Genomic DNA, 13044 nt, shown 5'->3' with positions numbered 1-13044 from the left:
TTAGCAGTATAAAAATACTACTAAGGAAAATATAATTGACAGAGAGTCAGTAGGCCTGTGTTAAAAATAGCAGCTATTACTCTGGGAAATATTCATTTGCCATGATTTATCCAAGAGGTAACCTTCTCAGTAATTTACTTAACAAGTCACTAAAGCAATTAAAGGAGCTCTGGTAGCATAGTGCCTAAGGCATTTTACTGCTAACCAGAAGGCTGGTGATTCAAACCCAGCAGCCACTCCTCGGAAAGAAGGTTGGGCAATCTATTTCCGTAGTGATTCCACCTCGGAAACCCAAGGAGGGGTTGCTATGAGTTGGGTCCAACTCGAGGGCACATAACAACAACAACAACAACAACAAAGCAATTAAAAACTTCTTTTCTAAAAGTAATTTAATGCATAAAATGTGGCATATTTTATAATCTTCTTAGTATTTTATAAATAAACTATATTATGTTAATTCTTGAAGAAAGGTACCATAAAAGATGAGGGATTATCCAGATAACAAAAATTTTAATGATAGGTTTAAGAAAAAGATAAATCAGAAGCATTTTGTTGTTGTTCTGCTACCAAGACAAGTATGAAAGTCACTTACCCATTCTGATACCTAAATACCTCAGCTAGAAAGTGAAGGAAAGACTAGACAGTCTCTAAGAGCTCTATGCTCAGATAAAAACCGAAAAACAACAACAACGACGACAAAAAAAAAAAAAAAAACTCACTGCCGTCGAGTTGGATCCAACTCATAGCGACCTCGCCTTGGGTTTCTGAGGTGGTTATCACTACAGAAGGAGATTGCTCAATCTTCCTTCCGAGGAGCGGCTGGTGGGTTTGAACCGCCAGCCTTCTGGTTAGCAGTCAAATAGCTTAGGCACTACACCATCAGAGCTCCTTCATGCTCAGATGGTACATATAAATTAGGTGCTGAGCTCAGGAAAGAGTTGAAGCTGTTAGAGAAAGTATGCAGGGAGAAGGTATAGAACAGATAAAAGAGAAGAAGGAACAGAAAAAAGAGCTCAGAGAGGCAGAAGCATAATCAGGAGAGCATGGTGTCCCTGAAGTCCAGAGAGAAAACAGTTTCAAGGAAGTGGTCAGGACAGTCATATGTTCTAAAGCAAAATAAGATGAGCAAAAAGAGTCCATTGGACTTGGCAATTAGGTCACTGGATTTGGTGACTCTCAGCAGAGCCATTTCAGTGGAATAGTAAGAGGTGAGGGATAAATGAGCCGGCAACTAAATTGTGGGTTGAAGAATTGTTGTTGTTGTTATGTGCCGTTGAGTCGGACCTGACTCATAGCGACCCCTCCTTGGGTTGCCGAGGCAGTATCACTACAGAAGTAGATTGCCCCATTTTCCTTCTGAGGACTGGCTGGTGGGTTTGAACCACCAGTCTTCTGGTTAGCAGTCAAGTGCCTTAGGCACTATGCTACCAGAGATAGCAATTATGTTATTTTTTTCAAGAAGTATGGTTAGAAAATAAACATGAGAGAGGGCAACAGACACAGATGTACAATTAAGAGTGTATGTATGAAATACTAAATGTTACAGAGACTTAAGCCATTATTTCATTTTATATTAGGTTAATTTTACTTATTTATTTTAATTAGCAGTTAGACTACAAGTATAAAATACATATCAGGTTTTGAAGATGGAGTGTGGAAAAAAGAATGTAAAATATCTCATTAAATTTTACAGTAATTACATGGTGGAATGATAAAATTAATTTCACTTGTTTCTTTTTACCTTTTTTTTTTTAATGTGGCTATTGGATAATTTAAAGTTACGTATGTAACTCATGTTATGTTTCTACTGGACAGCACTGATCTAGCCATTGGTCTATAACCCAGATTATTAGTTCAGTACAATTTATTCCACATTTTGCTACCTATATACCAATACTGTTGTTGAAGATGGGGCAATCTACTTCCGTAGTGATACTGCCTCGGCAACCCAAGGAGGGGTCGCTATGAGTCGGGTCCGACTCGACAGCACATAACAACACAACAACAACATATACCAATAAGCAAAAAAAAATCATTCTTGGAACATAGTATCTATAAGATACTATATCAAGATTTGCCAATTTTTTTTCCTTTCCTTAATTTTAAGTAATTACTAGGAAATTAGAAGCTTAATATTTAAGGCATGATTAATTCAGATATTATGCTCTATTAAGTATATATAATACACACTTAAAAATTGTTTGTTATAGTATGTAGTTTTTAAAAATCTTTCCTTGCTTTAACTGACAATTTGAATTAATCAAACCCAATCATGTTAATAAAAGGGTTTCTATTATAATTAAAATAAGGCATAACTAAAATTATGAAGTATCTGTTACTTGTTAATTTGTCCCTGAATTTTTCTATACAGCAGAATTTAGGAGCAATGCTTGTTCTTTACATATTTAATTCAGTTTTTTTTTTGTTGTTGTTGTTGTTATATACTGTCAAGCTGGACCTGATTCATAGTGACCCCTCCTTGGGTTTCCGAGGCAGTATCACTATGGAAGTAGATTGCCCCATCTTTCTTCTGAGGAGTGGCTGGTGGGTTTGAGCCACCAGCCTTCTGGTTAGCAGTCAAATGCCTTAGGCACTACGCCACCCAGTATGGTGTTAGTAAAATATTATATATAAATAATAATAATAATAATAATAATATACCCCCATACGCTAAAACTATTAACTATGTATCATGTAGTCACAATAAATAAGAATGAAAATAGAATGCAACACTAAAATTATTTGATGCTGTCAATGCTAAGTCGATCATACTGCATTGCTTGAATATTCTAGATGATAAAACTCGAGTCTACCCTGTCGGTAAATAATGATGCACTAACCTTCTGCTTATCTAAGATCTTCATGGCATAATACTGTTCTGTGGCTTTATGTTTCACCAACATGACTCTTCCAAATGAACCTGTCCCAAGGGTTTTTTTCCTTTCAAAATCCTCGAGCCCGGCATTATTCTATATGTATGTGAAAAAATAAAATAAAGTATAATTAGAGGTTCTCATAAGAAGATTATAATAATAGTTTAGTAATATGTAATAAGAATGAATCATTTAATTGTCAACTGCTTTTTTTAAATAAACAATATGGAAAGAATATTGAGATTCCATATTATTGATTCTATTTTCCCCTTAGAATAAGAAAGGATCTAATAATTGAGAAGATAATTTTATCACAAAACAAAAGGTAAGAGTAAAGGGAGGAAGTGAGAACCTTAGCTGAAATATAAATTTGTAGAATTGGACTTCTAATAAATTACTTTTGTATTTTAATAATTACAAACAGACCAGAAGTATACTGACAGACAGTCATGTAAGCCATACAGTCTTTGTGCACCTGCAAATAATGGTACATAACAACAACAACACCTTTTGTGCACCTGCAAATAACGGCACATAACAACAACAACAAAAAATAATGGTAATGAAAAGGTAAACTAAAGGACTGTCCTTTCACTGGAGTTACCTGTAAGGAAAGCACTTCATTTCTGTCTTTATATGAGCTATGCTGTTATGTGCCTCAAGTCGGACTCAACTCATAGCGACCCCTCCTTGGGTTTCCGAGGCAGTATCACTACGGAAGTAGGATTACCCCATCTTCCTTCCGAGGAGTGGCTGGTGGGTTTGAACCGCCAGCCTTCTGGTTAGCAGTCAAGTGCCATAGGCACTATGCTACCAGAGCTCCTTATATGAGCTATAGAACTCTACAACTAGATAATAGCAGCATGTAAGATCTTAGTGGCTCTCTCTTTCTGATGTTATAATAACCCAGTATTATCTAAAATAGTAACAATAAAGAAAGAAGAGTTCCTCATTCCCACCAAGATAACCAAAAGTCAGTGTGCTAGAATAATAAGTAGACTTTTATTCTCACTGAACAGAGGTTTTGTTTTGAGCAAACATCTTTTGTTTGGCTTTGACTACAGCACGGAAGCAAAGAGTTGGAGGAAGCAATCTTTTAAATTTGTTGCTGCCACAGCAAAATGAAAATTACTAGGAACAAATTATCTATGTGCTAAATAGCAACAAGTAGTAATTGGTGACCCATTTGTTTACCAGGTTTTTAATAAGAAGATTCCCATGAAAATCTTGGAAAAAATATTTCCAAGGGCCAATCTATAAAGAGCTTAGCTTGAGAAAAATGTGATACAATATGATGTATATGTAAGTGAGGAATCTAGATACCTACTGGAGTTTACCATAGTTGATATGGTATCTAGTGCAAATCAAATTTTGCTTTTGTAGACAGTATTGTTTCCAAAGCTTCTTGGTGGATCATTATAGAGAAAGTAACTCTTCTAGGAAAGTTTTACTTATAAAACTTGTTTTCATCATATTTTAGTTTCTTATTTCCAATAATTTAAAATTACTATGAGATTCTATATCAATGCAGAAAAAAATCCTTATAATTCTGAATTGATTATTTAGTTTTATCAATTAATATGTAATTTATAGTTTTATCAACATATCACTTTAATATAATATGATTTAATTAATATCAATAGATGAATTAAAATGTTTAATATAGTCACAACCAAATATTAGAACAAACTTCATTAATGGACAACAGAACATCTCTTTTAAGTAGTACTTTGTATAATAAAAAACATGCTACCATTCACAGTTCTGTTAATGTTTCATGTTATATAATGTCTATCTTCTTGTAATCACCATATGGCTATGTTTATGTTTTAAAACTTGATAAGGATAGTGTCCCCATGGAACACTATACCTATTTTGAATTAAATGTACTTTAGTGGAAAAAAAATTCATTGAAATTAAGGTTTTTATGTGCTGGGAAAAATGGTTTTCAAAATTTAATCTGTAATTGAAGTTCATTAATTATCTTCAACCCCCAAAAGAAATTTCTTTTTTTGAAAGTTTAGATGTTTTTTCTATATACATTTTTCAGATCTTAGTTAAGATCTGAAGTACTTATATAGAATTTACCCCATCAGAGTGTTTATAAAACAATGTCTGTATACTATAAAATACTGCTAATAGCCAAGTATTTGTGGTTAATATTTTGAAATGGCACCACAGCATCCCTATTGTTGCTATTAATAACAATAAGAATGCTATTAAAGGCATAAGTCAAAATCATTGTAATATTAGAAAATACCAAGAGCTTGTGGCAACTTGGTTTGAGTATCAAAATTTATAGTCAGATATTTAACTGGAAATTAGTTCATTCTCCAATTTAAGTTGACATAAAATTATTACTTAATATATAAAAGCAAAATATTATGGCAAAATTCATATTTTAAGCTTATGTTTACTAACACTACTTGAAAATTAAAGTTTCTGAACTGCTAAATTACTTGCAAAAATAATGATTTTACTTAACATAGGATTTTTAAATCAGAAAATTTGAAATATTCCTTACCGGAGCAGGATTTTCCCACTTTTTTAAAAAGTCTTCTTTGGCTTTGGCTAGAAACTCTTTCACTGAAAATACACATAAAAACAAATTTTGTCTTGTAAGAATATTTGTATTACATATGCTTGCTTAAAAAAAGAAAAAAGACATATCGACTATGGTTTCCATGTATTCACAACCAAAATAAACTATAGAGTTACGTAGTTTATCTAAACAACAAGCCCAGTATCATCAATCAGAACAAGACCAGGGGCCTACTGTGGAACTAACCATCAATTGCTCATACGCACGTTCAAACTGAAGCTGAAGAACATTAAATGGAGTCCATGAGAGCCAAAGTATGATCTTAATTATATCCCACCTGAATTTAGTGACCAACTGAAGAACAGATTTGACCCACTGAACAATAATGACTGAAGACCAGATGAGTTGTAGGATGACATCAAGAATATTGCACACAAAGAAAGCAAAAGGTCATTAAAAAGACAGGAAAGAAATGAAAGACCAAAATGGATGTCAGAAGAGACTCTGAAATTAGCTTTTCAATGTAGAGTAGCTAAAGTGAATGGCAGAAATGATAATTTAAAAGACGTGGATAGAAAATTTCAAAGGGCGACTTGAGAAGACAAAGTAGAGTATTAAAATGTGCAAAGACCTGGAGTTAGAAATCCAGAGGGAACAACACACTTGGCTTTTCTCAAGCCCTAAGAACTGAAGAAAAAATCCAAGCCTGCAATTTTGAAGAATTCAATGGGCAAAATATTGACTGACCCAGGAAGCGTAAAAAGAAGATGGAAAGAATATACGGAATCACTGTGCCAAAAATAATTGATTGACATTCAACCTTTTCAGGAGGTAGCATATGATCAAGAACCAATGGTATTAAAGGAAGAAGTCCAAGCTGCACAGAAGGTACTGGTGAAAAACAAGGATCCAAAAATTTGCAGAATACCAATTGAGATGTTTCAACAAATAGATACAACACTGGAAGCTCTCACTTGTCTTTGCCAAGAAATTTGGAAGACAGCTACCTGGCTGACAGAGAGAGATCCATATTTGTGCTCATTCCAAAGAAAAGTGATCAAAGAGAATTTGTTTGTATCCTTTCATCATACTTATTTGATCTGTATGCTGAGCAAATAATCTGAGAAGCTGAACTATATCAAGAACACGGCATCAGGATTGGAGGAAGACTCTCAACAACATGTGATATGCAGATGACACAATCTTGCTTGCTATACATGAAGAGGACTTTGACTACTTACTGATGAAGATCAAAGACTAAAACCTTTAGTATAGATTACAGGTCAACATATACAAAACAAAAATCCTCACAACTAGAACAATAAACAGCATCATGATAAAGAGAAAATACTGAAGTTGTCAGGGATTTCATTTTACTTGGATCCACAATCAATACCCATGGAAGCAGCAGTCAAGACATCAGATGACGTACTGCTTGGGCAAATCTACTACAAAGTACTCTTTAAAGTATTAAAAAGCCAAGGCTAAAGTATACTTGACCAAGCCATGGTATATTCAAATGCTTCATATGCATGCAAAAGCTGGACAATGAATAAGGAAGACTGAAGAATTGATGCATTTAAATAATGGTGTTGGTGAAGAATATTGATTAAACCATGGACTGCCAGAAGAATGAACAAATCTGTCTCGGAAGAAGCATGGCCAGAATGCTCCATGGAAACAAGGATGGTGAGACTCTGTCTCATGTACTTTGGTCATGTTATCAGAAGGGAACAGTCCTTGGTGAAGGACATCATGCTTGGTTAAGTAGAGGGTCAGCAAAATAGAGGAAGACCCTCAATGAGATGGACTGACACAGTGGTGCAACAATGGGTTCTAATGATTGTGAAGATGGCTCAGGACCGTGCAGGATTTTGTTCTGTTGTACACAGGGTCATTATGAGTCTGAACCAACTCTACAGCACCTATCAATAACAACAAACAAGAAGCAAATATGTTCTGAGCTTTCTAAGGATCTCTAGTTTACTTCCTAATTATTCTAGAAAATTGTTCTATATAGAAATTGCTTTGATAATCTCAAATCTAAGAACATAAGACTGTCCCTGAAAACACACCTGAAGATGATGTTAAAAAGTTAGAAATCAATCTAGCTCAAAATATTGATTGTAAGTAAGTCAGCAGTAATATTAACAAGCCCTTTAAACATAGGAACCGAAAACATCTGGAGAACATGAACCTGTTAATTTGTGGGGTTTCAAAAATAACTGATTTTGATAAAAGGCTGTTTGCTGGTGCAAGGATTTGTGTTTATTAAATTTGTGTTCACTCTACTAAGGCAAGAGAAAAGGGAAAAAAATGTATTAATTCATAAACGACACTCACAGAGACTTTAAAACAAAGCAAAGCACCACCAACAAAAACCCTAATCGCTTAAAAATCTCACTCTGAATTTGAAGAAAAAACTAAATGCCTGAATGTCTAATTTAAAAAGTGCACTAAAGTAAAGCAATTCAAACCAGCTGTTTATATATTGATGAATGAGAGGCATATCATTTTATAGAGCTCTGATTTGAAGTTTTAGATTTTAATTAAATGATGAATCATTAAAAAATCCTATTAACTATTTACACGAAGTTATTAACTTCGTGTAAACAGTTTATTAACATTTTGTTTACATAGTGACTTTTGGTCATTTTGTAAGGAAAAATTCAAAAGAGAAAAAATGGCATTAACAAAATGTATTCTTGTTCCTGTAGTTAAGTGAGAATGAAATTTATCCACACAAAAGGTAACTATTTTAGTTTCTCTTTCGTTCAGAAAGTTTCTCAAATTTCTGATATCTAAATTTATAAATATACAAGAAAATGGCAGAAACATGATTTAAATAACATTAAAATGGAAAAATGCTGACACATAAAGATGACTTTGGATTTGATTGGGAATTTAGAGTAGACAGAGACCCTGGAATGGCATACTGTCCTTTATTTCAGTAATACTAAGAGTAATGATGACAATGATCATGTTGGAGAAAAGACAGCAATTAAAAGTGGAAGTGAGGGACTCACAAATCCTTAAATAAAATCTCTAATGATGTAGTCATATTAAAGTGAAGCATTAAAAAGATACAAATTATTACTTCTTCCTTTATCTCCAACATAATACCTCTGCCAAAATAGTGTTAGTAACCAAAAGGTTGTTGAAACATACGTTGGCATTGCAAGTTTTTGAGATTTCAAAATGGTGATGACAGGCACAAAGAGCAGACGTTTGTTTTTAAGTAACAACAGAGCATGAACTTCTGAAGACACTATTTCATTACTTTCTATAAACTATCACTTCTTTTTGCTATAAAACACTCTCAACATACCCATTTTAGAAAATTAGGGAAAAATAATTTCACAGATTAGAATCTTCCCATTGTATGAAAATCTCATCCACCAAAACAATGATTCAAATAATTGCCCCTAATTATCCAAATGTGATTTAATTCCTCCAAGAGGTAGACTGAGGGTAAAGAATTCATATGTGTGTGTGTGTGTGTGTGTGTATATACACACACATAGGAGCTCTGGTAGCATAGTGGCTAAGGCACTTGACTGCTAACCAGAAGGCTGGTGGTTCAAACCCACCAGTCACTCCTTGGAAGGAAGGTTGGGCAATCCTACTTCTGTAGTGATACCGCCTCCGAAACCCAAGGAGGGGTCGCTATGAGTCGGGGCCGACTCGACAGCACATAACAACAACAACATACACACACACACACACACACACATATATATATCTTTACGATGGTTCAAGTCATCCTAATTCTAAAAAGTAACGTATTAGTTACAACTGAAGAAAAGTGGTTTTATAAGTAAGAATTCTGTCCCCACAGCATGTAACACATGATACTGACTTGTATGTGATGGTTACAAAATAAATCAAATACATAATTTCTTGTTAAATGCAACTTGTGGCTTTTTAAGAAACTTGTGATCCCCAAAATATACTCCTGATTTCTTTTGAAAATATTTTTAGTCCCATTTTAGTTATAGAATTTGCACATTAAGTTGCAGTATAAATCCTCCAGATGCCTGCCTGAGTTATTATTTAGAGACCAGTAAGAGAATCAAGGAAAGAAAAAAAATTCCCTAACATCTTGTTTCAGCCTCTTTAGTCATACCATACTAAGTGGATCTGGAGTTAATAAAAAAGTAACTGGTCAAAGGAAGGACTGGCAACATATTTATTCCAAAGATAAGTAAGTTGAAAAAATATTTCTTTCCCCTGTTTGATAAATGAGCTAGAGAAAAAATTTCAAATACTTCTTAACTTTACTCCTTAAAAAGACATGAACAAAATTTGTTGAAATTTTCTTTGTGCTCACTAATATTCTGAGTTTTACTGTAAAGAAATGCTGTAGAAAGTAAAACATTTCTCAAATGATCTTCCATGAAAATTACTAGAAATGTGTACAAATCAAAAATATTAAGTTTTGTGAATAATTTCACAAACAAAGGGCCTGCTTTTTAAGTTAGGAAGAAGACTAATTATAACATCATTAAACTGTCCCATGAAGAACTCTGTTCCTGAATCACCTCCTGTCACACAAATGAATATAATCAAAAGACCAAACGCACTGCCACTGAACTGCTTCTGACTCCTATAAAGCAACACTGTATCACACAGAACTGTTCCATAGGCTGTAAAACTTTATGGGAACAGACTGCCACATCTTTCTTCCACAGAGCACCTATGGGTTTGAACAGCTGACCTTTTGGTTAGCAGCTGAGTGCTTTAACCACTATGCAACCAGGGCTTCTAACCAACAACAACAAATAAAAACAACTCATTGCCGTTGAGTCGGATCTGACTCATAGTGACCCCTCCTTGGGTTTCTGAGGAGGTATCCCTACAGAAGTAGATTGCCCAACCTTCCTTCTGAGGAGTGCCTGGTGGGTTTGAACCGCCAGCCTTCTGGTTAGCAGTCTAATGTCTTAGGCTTCTAATACACTTAGCAAATATTGTTTATTAGCCATTTTGGGTGTTGTGTTAAATAAACTAAGCCAAAAACCAAACACACTGCTGTTGAGTCGCATCAGACTCATAGTGACCCCTCCTTGGGTTTCCAAGGCAGTATCACTATGGAAGTAAATTGCCCAATCTTCCTTCCAAGGAGTGGCTGGTGGGTTTGAACCCTCAGCCTTCTGGTTAGCAGTCAGGTGCCTTAGGTACTACACCACCAGAGCTCCTGTTAAATAAACTAGATTATTGCTTATTATAAAGAGAGCATGATGTTAGTTACAGTATGTCATTATCCAATTTTATAAGAGGTTATCATTCATGATCTGCAAGAACAATTTAGAAATCTATTACTACACAAATTATAATTACTGGAGGTGTTGAGATCTTCAGTCTCTTTGTAATAAGATTAAATTCACTCCCCTCTTAAACACTAATAAAACCACAACTCTATTTAAATTTATTCAATAAATGTTAGAAGAAAATAGGAAGGAAACACAAAAATAGAACAAAATAGAATGCAAACTATTACTGCAAATACCTAATTAAAATATTAATAATATAATTCAAAATTTGTAACAACATACTCTTTAAAAAATCATTCATTAACCTAGTTAATCTAATTTGAGATGAACCAAATTCTAAACTAATCTGTCTTCTTCTAACCTCGTGCAACTCCCACTGCTTCACAATTCTGTATATGTTGCTTTCAAAATATCACACAAGACACTGCAATGTAAACATTTCCATAGATAGACCCAAGATAAAGTTAAACAAACCATTTCTTCCATCAATGAAAATATTTTAACTCAATACAGTTCATAAAAAATATAACTTTATGAGGAGGAAAATAAATAACTTGCAAACAACCAAATAACAATTTTTAAAGGTAATATTTGTGCTATAAAAGTAGTTGCCTACCAGATACTTCTGAAGAGGAGCAAGCTTGTATCCAAAAAATAAATTGAACAATGATTAAACAACATTCAAAAAAAGCAGTATTTTAGCATCAAGTCACCTATACACATTTTCCCAGATTATTATATACAAAAATAAAATGTTAAGGTAGAAACATTTGACTGGACATTTCAGACATTTAAAAATTAAGTGGTGAAGAAATAAAATCAGTAACTACTGTTTATCGCTGAAATACATACCATGCTAATTTTCCTTAAAATAACTAACAAAATTTTAACTCCTCATGGGGCTCATAATAGTAAGAAGCAAATACAGAAATACATATTCTACAACAACTATTGCAATACTTTTCTGAACTTCTGTTATTAAGTCAAACTCTACTGTAAGAATAGTACCAGAAATTATAACATCTTGTTAACCCCTAAGGAGCCTAGGTGGCACAGTTATTATGATAAGTACTGGGTTCCTAACAAAAAGGTCGGTGTTTTGGTATGCTGGCTACTCCACAGGAGAAAGATCTGACAGTCTGCCTCCACAAAGATTTCAGCATTGGAAACAAAGTTCTACTCTGTTCTATGGTATCACTGAGTTGGAATCAACTCACTGGCAACAGGTTTGGTTTGGTTTTGGTGTAAATCTCTGTTGAAAGAGATGGGGCAATCTACTTCCGTAGTGATACTGCCTCGGAAACCCAAGGAAGGGTCGCTATGAGTCGGGTCTGACTCGATGGCAAACAACAACAACAACGTCTTTGAAGTATTCCATTTTCTTGGTGCTGGTTTAATAATCTGTTCAACAACTTTATTTAGCATCCATTAATGGTGCCAGATACTGAAACAGTCTCTGGGAATACTACAAAAATTAAACATATCTTCCCTGTTAAGTAGATGAGAAGCTAATGGAGAGACAGATGAACCATTAATGGACTGTGACAAGGACTACAAAGAAGGCAATGATAAAGTATTATGAGAGCTGAAAAGGGGAAACTCTTGGGTAGTAAGGTAAGGCATAACAGAGGACACATGAATCTTGAAGGGTAGAGAGTTTTTTGTTTTTTTTTAAGGAAGAAGACATTCTAGGCTGGGATTATTTTGTGTATAAAAGGCATGAAGGATTTTGCGTATAAAAGGAAGAATAGCATGGTTTATCCAGGGAATGACAATGGACTTTTAACAGCTGCAGCTAAAGGTCTGCGTATACAACAGCAGTGGAGGTGAAGAGTAAAGGCAAGCAGGTGCCAAATCAGGGAGACAGTTTTTTTTGCCTAGTTGTTCCTCTTGGATATGTGGAAAGAAAGAGGAGTAAATGTGTTAGTTCACAGTTGCTAGACTCTATATCCTCAGGGAAATAGGAGACAAGATCACTTGCTAAGTGACAGGGGACCAAATGGAGAAAGAGGGCAAGGGTCGGGATTAGAGATCTCAATATTTTAAAGGTTGATGGCTACTTATATGGGGACTAGGAAAGGAGATGTTCCTTCCATTACAGAATGAGGAAGTATTACGGATTATATTCAATTACATTATTTTTAGTGGTATCTTTTTTTGTAGTAATACTTTAAACAAATTATAATTCATGGGTACTGTAATCTCACTGTAATTAAACATTTTCATCTCCCTCCTTCACCTTAATGTTGTTGTTATGTGCCATCAACTCAAACCCGACTCATAGCGACCCCTCCTTGGGTTTCCGAGGCAGTATCACTATGGAAGTAGGATTGCCCAACCTTCCTTCCGAGGAGTGGCT

General features: G+C 34.5%; 1 protein-coding gene across 1 annotated transcript in view; it reads right to left on the bottom strand.

Moving 5' to 3' along the window:
• Positions 1-13044, bottom strand: part of PRKACB (protein kinase cAMP-activated catalytic subunit beta) — a 93698-nt gene that overhangs the window by 37158 nt on the left and 43496 nt on the right. Inside the window, exons 2-3 of the mRNA XM_007946150.2 lie at positions 5398-5459; positions 2841-2969 (exon numbers count right to left, since the gene is read on the bottom strand). Of these exons, the coding sequence (XP_007944341.1) occupies positions 2841-2969; positions 5398-5459 (191 nt within the window). The remainder of the gene's footprint in view (positions 1-2840; positions 2970-5397; positions 5460-13044) is intronic.

Source organism: Orycteropus afer, unplaced genomic scaffold (genome assembly GCF_000298275.1).
Source record: "Orycteropus afer afer isolate SDZICR_OR568_19922 unplaced genomic scaffold, OryAfe1.0 scaffold00152, whole genome shotgun sequence".
Lineage (NCBI taxonomy): Eukaryota > Metazoa > Chordata > Mammalia > Tubulidentata > Orycteropodidae > Orycteropus > Orycteropus afer.
Note: the sequence above shows the minus strand (reverse complement) of the source record. Positions and strands in the feature narration are given on the sequence as shown.